The sequence below is a fragment of the Rhinatrema bivittatum genome, chromosome 4 (genome assembly GCF_901001135.1).
Source record: "Rhinatrema bivittatum chromosome 4, aRhiBiv1.1, whole genome shotgun sequence".
Taxonomy (NCBI): Eukaryota; Metazoa; Chordata; class Amphibia; order Gymnophiona; family Rhinatrematidae; genus Rhinatrema; species Rhinatrema bivittatum.
Window position 1 is genome coordinate 54,350,087 of NC_042618.1, and position 17,720 is coordinate 54,367,806.

A 17,720-nucleotide genomic window follows, 5' to 3' on the forward strand; every position below is an offset into this window, starting at 1 on the left:
GAGGGGATCGCAGGGAAAAACATCGCCATTGACATCGTAAGACTCGGACCGTCGAGGGAGCGAAACCATCGACCTTGCCACCGTCCGAGCCACCATCGAAGATGCCCCATCCAGGAAAGGCACCGACCATTCCTGTGACCGGGTCATCGAGGCCACTCTCACCCGATCAGGGATTGGGAGTCACGATTCCGACTGTAAAGGTGGTCCCTCCGACTGTGCCTCTGCGTCCCTCTTCTATTCCGGAGCCAGGGCTGCTTGCTCCAGGTCTCTGAGAAAAACTGGACCGGCTGGTTCAGGAGGCCATCGACAAGGCGATGCAACGTCTCCAGGTTCCTCTGGCACCAACACCGGCACCAATTGTGGAACCAGTCATCGACCCAATTCCGGCAGCGCTGGCACCGTTGCTATCCCAGATGGAGGCGCTGATGGCCGCCCTTCCACCGATGGATTCCGGGTCTCCAATGGCTCCGATGCCCTCCCCGTTGACAGCTTCATTGGGAGGAGAAACACCCTTCCGCATTCCTCCATCGGGAGTTGTGCCTCAGCCATCGATGCCAATTCATCCATCGGTGCCGATTCGTCCATCGGCGCCATCGATGCCGGCACCGATGTCTTCCATGCCATCATCGGTGCCCCCAGTGATTCCTTCGATTTTCTCGGAGCCTCACCAGGGCCTTCAGGTATCCAACCCCCTTCTGGTCCTACAGGTCAGTCTGCTGATCCTTATAACACTTGGGGTGATGATACTTCAACAGACACCGATGACTTGCCTTCACTACCTTCTCCCACTGAAAGTAGGAAGCGTTCTCCTCCAGAGGACTTCTCTTTCATAAATTTTGTGAAGGAAATGTCTGAGTTGGTTCCCTTTCAACTGCAGACTGAACAGGATGACAGGCACCAGATGATGGAGTTACTCCAATTCCCTGATGCCCCCAAAGTGATCACCTCTATCCCCATTCATCAAGTTCTTCTGGATCTTCTCAAAAAGAACTGGGAAACTCCTGGATCAATTGCTCCAGTACACAGGCTGACACTACTTACTTAGTGCAATCAGCCCCAGGTTTTCAAAAATCCCAGCTCGACCACCACTTAGTTGTGGTAGAGTTGGCTCAAAAGAGAGCAAAAAGGTCAAAACCTCACTCATCTACCCTAACTGCTAAGGAACAAAAGTTCCTAGACAACATTGGTTGACGGGTGTTCTCCCGAATTGCTTCTTACCAGCTATATGACCCAATATAATAGGGTCATCTTCAAACAGATATAGGTCTTTCCTGAGTCCCTGCCTGAACAATTCCAAGACCAGCTACAAACCCTTGCCAACAAAGGATTTGAGGCGGGAAAACATGAGATTTGAACATCTTATGATATATTCAACACCTCTACCAGAGTGTCTGCAGCTGCTATTTCGGCAAGACGATGGGCCTAGCTCAAACCTTCTGACCTTCGCCCAGAGGTACAAGACCGGCTGTCTAACCTACCATGTGTAGGAGATAATCTGTTTGGTGAACAGATCCAACGAATTGTCGCTGAATTAAAAGACCATCATGAGACCCTTAAACAGCTCTCTTCAATGCCTTCTGACTTCTCCTCAAGACAGCCCTTCAGGAAGGACTCTAAGAAGTCGTTCTACCGCCCAAGGAAGGCCTATCCACCACCAGCAAGGTCCCATACTACGAGACCTTATCAAAAGTCTCAGCCTCGCCAAGCCCGAAAGCAGAAACCACAAGCAGCTCCCCAGCCAGGGCCTGCTTCAGGTTTTTGACTTCCGCTTGGAGAGCAGCAGCCAGATTCCTTTACCAAGCATACCAGTGGGAGGTTGATTGTGCCACTTTCACAGCATGTGGCAGTCAATCACAACCAACCAATGGGTACTGGCAATCATTGCTCAGGGTTACCATCTAAATTTTCTCGCCCTGCCACCGGACTCCCCACCTCTGCCGATGTGGGGAATGTCTGACCACTCCATTCTTCTGGATCAGGAGGTATCTCTACTTCTCCAGTTAAGAGCAATAGAACCTGTCCCGCTCTCGGGACGGGTTCTATTGCTGTAGCCTACTGTGTGTGGTAGTATTGTTGCTAGGACAGGATTGCATTTGTCTCAACACATACTAGAAAGTTCCTTAGAATGTGGGGGGACAATCCTGGAAGATGCAGCTCAAATGGTACTGGGAGAGACCTTTTTGGCAGATGCCTTATATGAATTGGTGCAAGTGTTGGCTAGGAGTATAGCTTCCATTGTAGCTGCCTGTTGTTTGCTGTAGCTATGAAACTGGTCAGCAAATTCAATTTCCAAGGCAAGGTGGCTCAAATATTCCTTCTAGTGAAATCTTTTTGGAAAGATGGTGAAAGCGGGGGGGGGGGAGAGAGAGAGAGAGACTCTTTATAAGGCTCTCATAAATCAACTATTTATACCACTGTAGGAGGGTCAACTAGTAACTCGAGGTGAAGTTTGGGTAGTGGCCTAGGTTTTGGGGGGCAGTTTTACATGCACAAATCAGAGGTACGACCAGCACAGTATACATCAGTGATGATTTGATGTGATTTGGAGTGAGGAAAGATAAACAAAGATGAGATTTGTGCATTGTACTCTCGACCTAGGTTGATGCACTCTCTACCTAGCTGCTTCAGGTCACCATTGGAGCTTTTCAGAGTGGCGACCTAGTTTTCCTTGCATACTTATTTAAAGTACTATCACTTTGACCTTTGAGCCAGGGAAGAGGCTTCCTTTGGTTTGGAAGTCTTGAGAGTGGGATTGGCAGTATCCCATCCAGTAGAGGGATAGCTTGGGTACATCCCATGCATCTGGACTGGTCTAGCTGGATGAAGAGGAAGGAGAAATTAGTTCTTACCTAATAATTTTCTTTCCCTGAGTTCAATACCCTCCCTGTTCTGTCAAGGATATTATCCCGATTGATTTTAAGAATAACTGCTTGTGTGCGCTAGTCAGCACACTGAATGTTAAGATAATAACCTACATTCCTTGATAAGGTTTATGTATGTTCTTGTTTCTGTTTATTTCTCCCTTGGAAACCCTCTGGTTTTTTGTTTAGGGGTTCTCACAGGACAAGCAGGATGGTAGTCCTCGCATATGGGTGACATCACAGGATGGAGCCCAATGACGGAACACTTTTGTCAAAGTTTCCAGAACTTTGACTGGCCCCTACTGGGCAAGCCCAGCATGGCACTAACCCTGCAGCCAGCAGGGGTCCCCCTTCAGTCTTCTTTTTTCCACGCAGCAGTAGCCTCATGGAAAAGGAGCTCTGCAGAGATTCCTGACAGGAATTTTCCTCACGGAATTACTAAAAGTTTATTTGCTCCACAGGGGTCCCCCCTTTAACTTTTTCAAACCGCGGTACTCCAGTAAGTTTTTTACCCGTTTTCTGTCTATTACTGTTGAGTTTGGCCCTCGCTGCCTACTGTCCGTCGATCATACCGCGACTCAATTTTTGCCATGGCGTCGGGGTTCCGTCTGTGCCCGGACTGTAATCACACCATGTCTATCACAGACCCCCATAAAGTCTGTGTAATGTGTCTTGGACAAGAGCACGATGTCCTAACCTGCACCAAATGTGCCTTAATGACACTAAAAGGTCGCAAGGCCAGAATGGAAAAGATGGAGCTTCTCTTCCGTGCTCAAACCCCGACTCCGTCCATTGCATAGACGTCGTCGGAACCGGCACAGTCAACTTCGCGCCAGAATCAACCACCGGCTGGAGACCTTCGGTCATCGACATCTTGGCCTTCGACACCTTCTACTCCCCCTCCGGACCGAGGGGCTCATAGAGACAAACTTTGCCATCGACACCGTAAGTCTCGGATCATTGACCTAGCTAACTTCCGAGCCGCCGTCGAAGAAACCCCGTCCAGAAAAGGCACAGACCTTTTCGGTGACCAGGTCACCGAGGCAGCCCTCACCTGACAGGGGATCGGGAGCCTTGACTCCACCTTTAATGGTGGTCCCTCTGGCTATGCCTCTGCCTCCTTCTTCTGTTCCGGAGCTGGGGCTGCTTGCTCCAGGTCTCCAAGAAGAACTGGACCGGATGGTTCAGGAGGCAATCGACAAGGTGATGCAAAGACTCCAGGTTCCTCCGGCACCGACACCGATACCGATTGCGGAACCATCCACAGACCCAATTCCGGCAGAGTTGGCACCGCTGCTCTCCAGGATGGAAGCGCTCATTGCCGCTTTTCCACCGATGGACCCCGGGTCTCCGATGGCTCCGGTGCTCTCCCCGCTTACATTGTCATCGGGAGGAGAAACACCATTCCGCATCCCTCCATAGGGAGTTCTGCCTCAGCCATAGATGCCAATACGTCCCTCACCACTGATCCAACCATCGGTGCCGATATGTTCGTCGGCACCACTGAGCCATCCATCAATGCCCTCGATGCCTGCGTCGGTGCCTTCGATGCCTTCATCGGTGCCTCCGATAATTCCTCCTATTCCTTCGGAGCCTGGACCAGGACCTTCAGTTAACCAACCACCCCATCTCTCTCTAGTTCCTAGAGGGACAGGTGCTGATCTCTACGACATCTGGACTGATGATTCCTCCCCAGACACCGATGATATACCTTCAGCACCTTCACCCACTGAAAGTAGGAAGCATTCTCCTCCAGAGGACCTCTCCTTTATAAATTTTGTGAAGGGAATGTCTGAATTGGTTCCCTTCCAATTGCAGACTGAACAGGATGACAGACACCAGATGATGGAGTTGCTACAATTCTTGGATGCTCCCAAGGAAATAATCTCCATCCCTATCCACCAGGTTCTTCTGGATCTCCTCAAGAAGAACTGGGAACATCCTGGCTCCATTGCTCCAGTTCATAGAAAAGCTGACACAACCTATTTGGTGCAGTCAGCTCCAGGCTTTCAGAAAACTCAATTGGATCACCAAGCTGTAGTTGTTGAATCTGCACAAAAAAGAGCAAAGAGATCAAAGCCTCACACTTCTTTTCCCCCTGGTAAGGAACAGAAGTTTCTAGATGCCATTGGCCGCCGAGTATTCCAAGGCTCAGTGCTCATCTCCCAGATTGCAGCTTATCAGCTCTATATGACCCAGTATAATAGGGTCATTTTTAAGCAGATACAAGACTTTACAGATACCCTGCCTCAATTCCAAGATCAGCTTCAAACCCTAGTAAATAAGGGTTTTGAAGCAGGCAAGCATGAGATCAGATCATTCTATGATATCTTTGATACTGCTACCAGAGTATCTGCAGCAGCTATTTTGGCAAGGAGATGGGCCTGGCTCAAGTCTTCCGACCTTCGCCCTGAGGTACAAGACCAGTTATCTGACCTACTCTGTGTAGGACACAACCTATTTGGAGAACAGATTCAACGGACAGTGGTGGAACTTAAGGACCATCATGAGTCTCTCAGATAGCTCTCTCTGATACCTTCTGACTACTCTTCAAAATAGCCCTTCCGAAAGGACTCTAAGAAGTCCTTCTTCCGGCCAAAGAAGTCCTACCAGCCACCAACCAGATCCCGTGCCACGAGACCTTTTCAAAAAGCCCAGTCTCGTCAGACACGGAAACAAAAGTCGCAAGCAGCCACAGCCGCAAGCAGCTCCTCAACCAGGTCCTACTTTAGGTTTTTGACTTCCACCTAGAGAGCAGCAGCCAGCCGTCATTGCCTCACATACCAGTGGGAGGCCGACTGTGCCATTTCAACAACATATGGCACTCAATTACCTCAGACCAATGAATACTGGCGATAATTGCCCAGGGTTACCATCTGAACTTTCTGTCCGTGCCACCGGACTCCCCACCTCTGCCGACGTGGAGAACATCAGATTATTCCATCCTTCTGGATCAGGAGGCCTCCTTCCTTCTCCAATCCAAGGCAATAGAACCTGTACCCTACTCTCAGCAGGGCCTAGGGTTCTATTCCCGGTACTTTCTAATCCCCCAAAAAATCAGGAGGTGTTCGTCCTATCCTGGACCTAAGGGCCCTCTACAAGTACCTCCAGTGGGAGAAATTCAAGATGGTAACCTTAGGCTCACTTCTTCCTCTCCTACAAAGAGGAGACTGGCTCTACTCTCTAGACCTCCAGGACGCATACACTCATAATGCGATAACTCCATCTCATCGCAAATACCTAAGGTTTCCATTCGGCCTAGCCTCTGCGCCACGAATCTTCACGGAATGCCACCTAGAGTTCTCTCCACACCTTTGCAGCCCACTATTGCTTGGACAAAGCCAGAAGACAAGATTCCATCTTCGGCCAGTCTGTCCTTCGTAACATCTTTACAACGTGACATACCAACACCCTTCCACTTGCCCAGTGGGGTTCAGGATGCCCTCTACCAAATCTGCCCCAGTTGTTTTGCCTGTTGCACGTCTTTGGGTACATTTGGTGCATGTCCGGGCATCCTCAGCTCGGTACTCACCCATATGTGAGGACTACCATCCTGCTTGTCCTGTGAGAAAGCAAATATTGCTTACCTGTAACAGGTGTTCTCACAGGACAGCAGGATGTTAGTCCTCATGAAACCTGCCCACTGCTCCGCGGTGTTGGGTTTGTAACATTTTATTTTATTTTTCAGCACTGTAGCTTTTAAATAAGACTGAAGGGGGACCCTTGCTGGCTGCAGGGTTAGTGCCATGCTGGGCATGCTCAGTAGGGGCCAGTCAAAGTTCTGGAAACTTTGACAAAAGTGTTCCGTGATTGGGCTCCATCCTGTGATGTTACCCATATGTGAGGACTAACATCCTGCTGTCCTGCAGTCCTGTGAGAACACCTGTTAAAGGTAAGCAACATTTGCTATCATAACTTATAAAAATGCTTTCAGAGCTTGCTCAGTTTTTTTTTGTTAATCAGCTATTACAATTATTATATTCTATATATTTTTGCCTAATAATAATTTTTGCCTTGATGAATATTGAATTGTGATGGATCATGACCTGAATTTGACTATGACTGTGTTCTTATGACATTATAGTTCACTTGTTGTTTGTTCCTATGCTTCTCTGCTCTCCTATTGGTTTTTTGTACCCCTTACCCTTCCCCTGTTACTTGTAATTTCCATTGCTTTTGTTCCATGTAAACTGAGGTGATGTTTCGACTAACATCGGTATAGAAGACTTTTTAAATAAATAAATAAATAACATGCAGACTTAGGGGCAGATTTTCAAAGGGTTATGCCCGTAAGATACGCGTAAGATACGTGCGTAACCTCCGAAAAGCTGCACCTTCCACCCCCTGCGTGCGCCAAGCCTATCTTGCATAGGCTCAGTGGCACGCATAAGTCCCGGGGCTTTCCGGGGGGAGAGGGGGGGGGCGTGTCACGGCACCGGGGGCAGGGCTGTGGGCGTGGTTCTGGCCCAGGGGCGTTCCGGGGGCGGGGCTGCGGCCTCCAGACCAGCCCCTAGACCGGAATATGGCATGCCGGCGGGCAGGCGTAACTTGTAAAATAAAGGTGGGAGAAATTAGTTAGGGTTGGGGGGTGGGTTAGATAGTGGAAGGGAGGGGAAGTTGGGGGGGCTGGAAGGAAAGTTCCCTCCGAGGCCGCTCCGATTTCGGAGCGGCCTCAGAGGGGAACGGAGGATGGCTGTGTGGCTCGGCGGTGCAGGCTGCCGATTTTGCACAACCTTGCACGCGCCGACCCTTTATAACATGCGCACGGCAGCATGCGCATGTTATAAAATCGGGAGTAGATTTGTTCGCACCGGGTTGCACGAACAAATCTACTCCCACGTGCACCTTTTTAAATCTACTCCTGTGTGTTCAGGATTTTTTGGTTCTTTTTCAGAATGGTATATTTTTGATTATAGAAAAGTTATAGGAAATGGTTTATACATTTGCTTTCCAGATAGGTCTGTATACTACATTACTATAGCTTGTAAGAAAGTTTATGCTGCTCTTTTGCTTTTGTTTTTAGTCATTGTGACAAAAAATACTAATGGAAAATGGGTTACAATATTCAGGTATCTATAATTACATATAGACAGCTCACAATATTATAGCACTGGAGAGCCACCCAAAACTTTGTACAGAAATTGTGTCATCTGCTTGGAAGCAGAGAAAAGTCTGTGGTAAAACTAATCTGTAAATTCACAGAAAGAAAAAAAACATCTAAAATGACTTTTGTTTTCTAGTTTTATGTATGGGGAATTGTCGGACAAGAAGACCATTGAAAAAGTCAGGCAGACCTTTGAGAACTATGAGTCAAACTGCTTTGAAGTTCTTCTGTACAAGAAAAGTAGTACGTAAATGAAATTAAATATTTTTACAGTGCTATTTAGTCTCATATATGTGTGTTGTATGTTTGAGTAGTCAAAAGTTGTATATGTGACAAGGGTTTTGCACACATGTAAAGAGTATATGGAATGTAAGCGTGACCGTGCAAAGTATGGTTCATTAAGTTTGAGAAAGAAAGGGAATATACTTTGAGTGCAAATTAAACTAGGCCCAAATTAAGTGAAGAAAAATGGTGTGCGTGTTTATATAGACTAATGTAAACATCAGAGTAGTCAATATGGTTTTAAAAAGATGAATGATGCAATACTCAGCACTGACCCTTTACGAGTGACTTTTGCATGGGAAATTTTAGCCATTTGTTTAAAAACAGGAGAAAGTTAACATTTTTGGGGAGTGTTACCTGATACAGTTAAATAAGAGGGGTGGTTGAAGATAATCTTCCTGCTTTTGCAGAAGCATAATCAAAATGTAAGCATGCTGAAGTTTCTATGATAGAAAGTAATGGGAGCTGTTTAGCTTCAGCAGTGCTTCAGCCTGGAGTTCAGGTCTTATGGCTGCCTGAAATGAGGAAATGGTGTGCATGCATATGGATAATTAGGTGTTCATGCACATGACTGTGGGAGGGTTAGAGGATATTAATGGAATATCTATGGTGGTTCTTCCTGTGTGCTCCGAGGACCCGATATTGAAAGCACATTTAGTGCTGGATAGCTGGATAAGTAGGACTTATCTGGCTATCTAGCAGTCCGCTGAAAATCAGCTGCTTCTAGATAGCTGGATAAGTCACTTATCTGGCTAACTTTTAGCTGGCCAGTTTGTGGGTGGATCTGAGTAGCTATGTATCCGGCTAATTTAACCAGATAAATAGCGATATTCATTCTTATCCGGTTAAGTTAATTGGATAAGTTAGATCAGCCATAGAGCTGAGTGGCGCCTTGATCACACATATTCAGCAGCATAGCCATGCCACTGAATACCCCTTGTAACTTAACTGGATAAATCATATCTGGCTAAGTTACTTATCCGGCCAGCGCTGAATATTGGGCCCTGAATATCTTTGAGGCTTTGATGAATCTTTTTTTTTTTATTGAATGGCAGATGTCTTGAGTATTTTCTTTCAAGACAGTTGTTATTTAGCAAAATAAGAGTATGTTCTGCTATTCCACCGCAAGATGTTGAAATAGCCACCCATTGTTTTGTGGTAGTCCTAAATACTTCTGCTTTTCATACTAAACTGATTGTATGGATTGTTAATGTGTTTCATGAATATTTCACCAAATGAGTTGATTACATTTTTTAAATTAAGAGATCTTTGATTAAAATGCTTTTGTTTTTCTATATTCAGTTATTAATCTCTAAGGGCCTCATTTTCTAAAGTATCGCAGGCCTGCGATACTTTAGGTAATGAGGGGTGGGGGCCGAAACGGGGGGGGGGGGGGGGGCGGCGGTCCTGTGCTAGCCGGCAGCGATTGCACCGCCGCCGTGCGATCGCTGCTGGTTTCGCACCCAATAGTGCCACCATAGAAGGTGTAGCTATTGGGCGCAAAGTAGGACGCGAAAAGGCCCTTACCTTTTCGTCATCCGCGGCGTCTTTGCGGAGTCGGCCCCGGTGACGCCCCGACTCCTCCTCTTCCGGGGCCGACCTGCGCCCCCCATCTTGGTATCGCACACGATAAGGGACTTTTCGCGTGCGAAACTTCCCATATCGCGTGCGATCCGTCTGGTAAATGACCCCCTAAATCTCCCTTTATGAGTTCTTGTATGAGCTACAACTTTATTTTTGCTTTTGCCTATTATTGTATTGCTTGGTATCTTATTGGAGTCTTTTCTTTATAGCTTATTTTCTTTGCTTTAGCTCATGTAAATGATGTGAATAAAAATTAAACTGAAAAAATAATTCTACAAATTGCATAGGGTTCTAAGCCTTGCCATCTTGGCAAAATGCAATTAACCATTTTAGTTGACTAATAACTATGCAACATGAAACTTAAAAAAAAAAAACCCCTTCAAAATGTGGCTATTGTGATAGTGGAAAATGCATTTCATTTTACCTTCTGATTCAGCAGTCCTTGAAAACTATTGTCATTTTGAAGGCTTATAGCATAATGCCTACTTTTCTTATTTCCAGGAACTCCTGTCTGGTTTTACATGCAAATTGCACCAATCAGAAATGAACATGAGAAGGTGGTTTTATTCCTGTGTACTTTCAAAGATATTACTCTATTTAAACAGCCAATTGAAGATGATTCCACAAGAGGTAAGGTTTTTGAAGACAATAAAATTGTTTAAAGTGCAGTTTAGTTACAGTTGTATTTGGTCTGTCAAGGTAATATAGGTAGAGCTCATTAGGGTAAATGTTCAGTAATCTGCCTTTATTTTAGGTAGAAATTAATAAAAGTTTTGTAGTTGACAGTGATGAGCAAAAGGACACTCAGATTCAGCCACGTGTGCTTTCTTTCTGCTGTAATGGCAGCGTATATCTTTGAGTACACTGGTCCCTTATAGTGCTGATTTTATTCTATGGTGCGAGTTTAAAAATAAATAAATAAATTGTAATAGAGTTTTAAACTACTTTGTATTTTTGTTCACTATATAGTTCAAATTATTTGAAGTATGCACACAACAACCCAATTTTCAAATGCAATGTATCTGTATCTTAACTGTGTTTGAATATTGGATTGTTAAGTGCTTGAATATACATGCATAACTAACAATTTCAAAACAGTAGTGTATAGTTATGTGCCACTGATGCACATAAATGGCATGCCATCATGCTTTTGGTTGTCATAGTGTTAATTAAGAAGATAAGCACTTTCATAGCAGCACAATTAGGGTGAAATACAAATTATGAAAAGTGTGATGGATTAGCAAAGCTATAATTAAATAAAGAAAATGAAAAGTAACAGGGGGTATGAGAAGGCCTATATACAGAAAGACACAACATTGTGGTATGGCTCTTATACTGGAAACTGTGTGTACACCATAACATTGCTATACCAGAAAAACAATGGTATCATGATCCTAATAGAATTGCAGAGAGTTAAGAAGTTATGATAGACTGGGATATTCCCATTCCAAATGATAAAAACCTTGATGCTAGAAAATCAGACATTGTAGTAAAGGGGAAAATCACAACATTGCTGATCAAAGTGTTGGTACCAAGCAACTATTCTGTGGAATGTATGGAGAGAGAATATCCTCAAATACTTAGGCATGCCATCAGAGACCAAGAAAATGAGGTAGAAAGGTACAGACATAGTCCCAAATGTTCTGGTAATTGGATGGAATATAAATTACTACAAATAAAAAAAATTGTATTAGGCACCATTGCCCTGATTAAAAAAAAATTTTCCAGGTCCTATGATCTACAGAAGGAGGCTCTCCCTGGCACAGTGCAAGTATTAAAAAGAGCATTAACAGTAACTTTGAGAGATTGAGACCATTCTCTGCATAGTCTGGCTTAGAAGTGAGGTTCATTCCTGTCAAGATATGCACAAGGTATGCACAAAACAAACCCATTTGGGCAGAGTGTCCCTGAGGGAAACAGAATTTTCAGTTCACACAGATTAACTGTCTGATTTTCTTGTAAAGGCAAGTTTATAAAATAACATACAAAGCTTTTTTTCATTGAATTTTTCAAGAAGTTTTGTCACTTCCTAGGGCATGCATGCAGTGAAGGTATCATTGCTTTCTACCAATTATGTGCACGTTTTTGCTTTTTGATTTCCAAAAAGCTTAAAGTCATTTAAAGGGAAATTTTAAGACCTGTGCATGGGCATCCATGTGCGATTGCACACGGATACACCGATTTTATAACATGCTATAAAATGTAACATGTTGTAAAATGTAACATGTTATAAAATCTACTACCCGCGTGCACATTGGCATGTGCGTGCAAATGCTGACTTGCGCATGTAAGCGGAGAAATTTTATAAATGTGTACAGCGACACAATAGACCCTAATCCCCGTTCCCTCCCAGTCCGCTCCAGTAAAGGAGCGGACTGGGAGGGAGCTTCCTGAACGGGAGGGAACTGGGAGGGAGCTTCCTGAACGGGAGGGAACTGGGAGGGAGCTTCCTGAACCTCCTAACTAACCTGCCTCCCTTTTCCCCTATCTGCCTTGACTCCTAAAACCCAGCTAACTACCCTACATTTTTTTGTTTTATTACTTACCCGTGGTCCAGAGCAGCAGCAAGTTGCTGGTCCATTGTAGCATGGGGATAAATGCATGGAAGAGACCTGCAGGCGTAAATGGCGTGTGCATAGCCAACTTTCTCTCCAACCTTAGGCACAGAAGACCAGTTCCTCAGTTTATCTAGCGTTCTCTTAGCTCGGTCAGCGGCCTTTTGGATTAGATGGCTAGTCCATTCCCATAGTTCATGCAATTCCTGGGCAGAGAGTTTTGCCACTGGAGTGGCAGAGAAGACAATGGTTGTTTTCCATAGACCAGCTGGAAAAGAAAGGATCCGGTGACTGAGTTAATATGGGTATTGTGAGAGAACTCAGCCCAAGGTAAGATAGTGGCCCAATTGTCCTGGTGCTCACTAACATAGGAGTGGAGGGATGTCTTGAGAGTGTGATTGGTGCACTCTGCATATCCGTTCCCTTGTGGGTGATAAGCAGTAGTGAAGTCTAGCGTAAAGATGAACTTTTTACAGAGGGAGCAACAGTATTGTACAGTGAATTGCACATCCTGACCGACAATATGTGTTGTGGCAGGCCATGTAGACAGAAGACATGGAGAGTAAAGAGGCATATTAGTTTTGGTGATGAAGGGAGACCCAGGAATGTGACAAAGTGTGCATCTTTGAGAAACAATCTACGATTACCCAAATCTCAGTGGCACTGTCTGGAAAGGGGAGATCAGTGATAAAGTCTCTGGACAAGTGGGTCCAGGGTGCAGGGTTCCTTGGGGGCTAGCAATGGCTGTAACAGCCCCCAGGCTTGGCCATGCAGCATCTATTGCTTTGCGCAGTTAGGACACGAATCAATTTAGGCCTTGACATCTTGCTTCATTTGGGGCCACCAGTAGCATCACTGAAGCAGTTCAAGGGTTCGGGTCTGACCAGGGTGACCTGCACATGGGAGTCATGGGTCATTTCACCTCTCTCATGTACTCTGGAAAGTTAAATCATCTTCCTTGGAAGGACAGTTACCATGGTAACCAGAAGTATCTTAACAGGATTAATGATGTGTTTAGGAGGATTTGGGGCATCCTTGGTCTAGTAAGAGCGAGAGGGCATATGCCCATTGATTATTGACTGTGGGACAATACTGCAGTTTGAAATCAGAGCGAGTGAAGAACAAAGATCAGTGAGCTGGTCTTGCATTTAGCTGTTGAGCTTGGTGAAGATGATTGAGGTTTTTGTGAATCCGTATATATTATGCTATGGTGTTGAGCTCCTTTGAGCAGTTGGCATCGCTCCTCAAGTGCTAATTTAACAGCCAAGTTCTCTATATCCGATGCCATAGTTATGCTCCATAGGTGAGAGCATCTTTGAAAAGAAGGAACATGGACAAAATACTCCTTCTGGAGAATGTTGATTTAAAACTGCTCCTATGCCCAGAGTACAAGCATCGACTTCTAGGACAAAGGGTCACATGGGGTCTGGATGATGCAGAAAAGGCCCATCCACAAAGGCATCCTTCAGGTTCTGGAATGCCTCTATGGCTTCAGGTGGCCAGTCCTTGGTGTTGGCACCCTTCTAGATAAGGGCAATAAGGTGAGATGCCATGGAGGAGACGTTTAGGATAAACTGACAATTAGCAAATCCCAAGAATCTCTGTAGAGCCCAAAGCCCCACCGAACAAGGCCAGTCCCTGATGGCTTTTATTTTGGCAGGGCCCATATGGAATCCATCACAAGAGACAATGTACTCCATAAAGGAGAGTTCCTGTTGTTCAAAGAGACATTTTTCCAGCTTGGTATATAGATTTTGCTCTTGCAGGATTCTATGAACATCTTGATGGTAGATGCTGAGGGTTTGAGAGAAGATCAATATGTCAGCTAGGTATACGACCACACAAGTGTAGAGCAAGTTGTGAAAAATCTGATTGACCTCTTTTGGAAGACTGTGGGTACATTGCAAAGTCCAAAGGGCATAACAAGATACCCATAGTGTTTGCTGCGAGTATTAAAAGCTGTTTTCCATTCGTTACCAGCCTTGATTCAAATGAGATTATATGCTCTCCTGAGGTCCTGCTTGGTGAAAATCTTTGCTCCTTGTAGGTGGTTGAAGAGCTTCTAAATTAGCGTTAAGAAAGAATAGTCCTTTTTAGTGATGGCCTTCAAGCCCTGGTAATCAATGCATGGCCTGAGGGAGCTGTCTTTCTTTGCAATGAAGAAAAATCTGGCTTTAGCCAGGGAGGAGGAAGGACAGATTGATCCTATGTTCCAAGTTTTCCTGGATATAGTCGGACATACTTTCAGTCTCGGGAAATGACAAGGGGTATACCCTTCCCCATGGGGGTTTAGTATCTGGGAGGAGCTCAATCCCACAATCATATGTATGTAAGGAGGCAGGATTCTGGCCTTCTTCGAAAATACATCTTCAAAATTCATGTACTGTGGAGGAAGTCCTGGAAGGGTAGTAGCAGTGGTGAGTCAATGAGGAGGTTCCCTATGCTCCAGGCAATGCTCTATATACTCTTGACCTTACCTAATGAGTTGTAGGGTATCCCAGTCAAATTGTGGGTGGTACTGTTGGAGCCAGGGTAATCCCAGGATAATGGGATGGATGGCCCTGGAGATTACATGTAAACTGAATTCTTCCTGATGGAGGAGACCAATGTGTAAGGTCACTAGCATTGTAGTCAGGGCAACCTGGCCAGCAAGAGGGTCCCCGTAGATGGAAGAAATTATCAGGGGGAGGCCCTCCAGATTGTGGAAATGAAAAGTTTATCTACAAGTTCTTTCATGATAAAATGGAAGAACTGAAAAATGAAGACTAGGATTACTGGAACTGGAGGACAAAGACAAGGATCACAGGAATTGAAGACTAAGAACACTGGAGCAACATGCACTATTGGAAAGTATGGAGACCTGTTGCCAAGGCAAGGAAGTGGATGTTTGGAGGGCCTTTTATAGGCCTAGCTGCATGATGTCATCAGAGTCTGCTGTGGGACCTTTCCCACCACGGTCTCTTTAAATTGGACAGCTTCGGCTGTGGGGAAGCACGGCAGCATGGAGTCAGCGGCATCCTGCCATGAAGCAAGCTGGTGGTGTGTTGCTGTGAAGGAGAGCAGAGTCTGGCATGGAGTCAGCAGCATACTGCCATGAAGCCAGTTGTAACCATGGCCCGGCCTGAAAGGTGAGGGTGGCACTTCGCGGGGTTAGCCCGTGAACTGCCGAATGCAACATCAGCAGTCCTTCCATATATCTAGGGATAGACTCTACATTTTTAATTCAAGACAAAGGAAGACTTTATCCTTCCAACTTCCTAGCCCTCAACCTAACAATTTGGATGTTGAGTGCTCAATAATGGTAGATCTCAATCTACCCAGAGAAATATTAACATACTTGTCTCATCCAGAAAGCCATCGACTGGGAAAAAAAAAACAAACTATACTTTCAAATCGGATAAATATTCCAAGTGGTGCTAACAGACTGCTTTGGATTTATTCTCTTGTGCAGGGTGCTCAATCTGGTCTTTCGGGGCCCCCCAAGCCAGTTGAGTTTTCAGGATTTCTCTAGTGAATATGGATGGAAATATTTGCGTACATATAGTGCAAACTAAAGAGTAGCAAGTCACCTGGACCCGATGGTATGCATCCTAGGGTTCTGAAGGAACTCAAAAATGAAATTTCTGATCTATTAGTTAAAATTTGAGATCTATTTCTGATCTATTAGTTAAAATTTGTAACCTATCATTAAAATCATCCATTGTACCTGAAGACTGGAGGGTGGCCAATGTAACCCCAATATTTTAAAAAGGCTCCAGGGGCGATCCGGGTAACTATAGACCAGTGAGCCTGACTTCAGTGCCGGGAAAAATATTGGAAACTATTCTCAAGATCAAAATTCTAAAGCATATATAAAGACATGATTTAATGGAACATAGTCAACAAGGATTTACCCAAGGGAAGTCTTGCCTAACAAATCTGCTTCATTTTTTTGAAGGGGTTAATAAACATGTGGATAAAGGGGAACCGGTAGATGTAGTGTATTTAGATTTTCAGAAGGCGTTTGACAAAGTCCCTCATGAGAGGCTTCTACGAAAACTAAAAAGTCATGGGATAGGAGGCGATGTCCTTTCGTGGATTACAAGCTGGTTAAAAGACAGGAAACAGAGAGTAGGATTAAATGGTCAATTTTCTCAGTGGAAAAGGGTAAACAGTGGAGTGCCTCAGGAATCTGTACTTGGACCGGTGCTTTTCAATATATATATATAAATGATCTGGAAAGGAATACGACGAGTGAGGTTATCAAATTTGCAGATGATACAAAATTATTCAGAGTAGTTAAATCACAAGCAGACTGTGATACATTACAGGAGGACCTTGCAAGACTTGAAGATTGGGCATCCAAATGGCAGATGAAATTTAATGTGGACAAGTGCAAGGTGTTGCATATGGAGAAAAATAACTGTTGCTGTAGTTATACGATGTTAGGTTCCATATTAGGAGCTACCACCCAGGAAAAATATCTAGGCATCATAGTGGATAATACTTTAAAATCGTCAGCTCAGTGTGCTGCAGCAGTCAAAAAAGCAAATAGAATATTAGGAATTATTAGGAAGGGAATGGTTAATAGAATGGAAAATGTCATAATTCCTCTATATCGCTCCATGGTGAGACCACACCTTGAATACTGTGTACAATTCTGGTCACCGCATCTCAAAAAAGATATAGTTGCGATGGAGAAGGTACAGAGAAGGGCAACCAAAATAATAAAGGGGATGGAACAGCTTCCCTATGAGGAAAGGCTGAAGAGGTTAGGGCTGTTCAGCTTGGAGAAGAGACGGCTGAGGGTGGATATGATAGAGGTCTTTAAGATCATGAGAGGTCTTGAACGAGTAGATGTGACTCGGTTATTTTCACTTTCGAATAATAGAAGGACTAGGGGGCATTCCATGAAGTTAGCAAGTAGCACATTTAAGACTAACCGAAGAAAATTCTTTTTCACTCAACGCACAATAAAGCTCTGGAATTTGTTGCCAGAGGATGTGGTTAGTGCAGTTAGTGTAGCTGGGTTCAAAAAAGGTTTGGATAAGTTCTTGGAGGAGAAGTCCATTAATGGCTATTAATCAATTTTACTTAGGGAATAGCCACTGCTATTAATTGCATCAGTAGCATGGGATTTTCTTAGTGTTTGGGTAATTGCCAGGTTCTTGTGGCCTGGTTTTGGCCTCTGTTGGAAACAGGATGCTGGGCTTGATGGACCCTTGGTCTGACCCAGCAAGGCAATTTCTTATGTTCTTATGCAAATAAATCTCTTGCGTACTCATTAGAGAGATCCTGAAAACCTGACTTGCTGGGGGGACCACCAAGAACTGGTTTGAGCACCCTTGCTCTTTT

At 44.7% G+C, this 17,720-nt stretch overlaps 1 protein-coding gene across 4 annotated transcripts in view; it reads left to right on the forward strand.

Annotated features, from left to right (window-relative positions):
• Positions 1-17,720, forward strand: part of KCNH5 (potassium voltage-gated channel subfamily H member 5) — a 568,772-nt gene that overhangs the window by 73,258 nt on the left and 477,794 nt on the right. For all 4 annotated transcript variants that reach the window (XM_029598143.1, XM_029598144.1, XM_029598145.1 and 1 more), the window contains exons 3-4: positions 8,102-8,208; positions 10,333-10,461. In XM_029598143.1, coding sequence (XP_029454003.1) covers positions 8,102-8,208; positions 10,333-10,461 — 236 coding nt within the window. The remainder of the gene's footprint in view (positions 1-8,101; positions 8,209-10,332; positions 10,462-17,720) is intronic.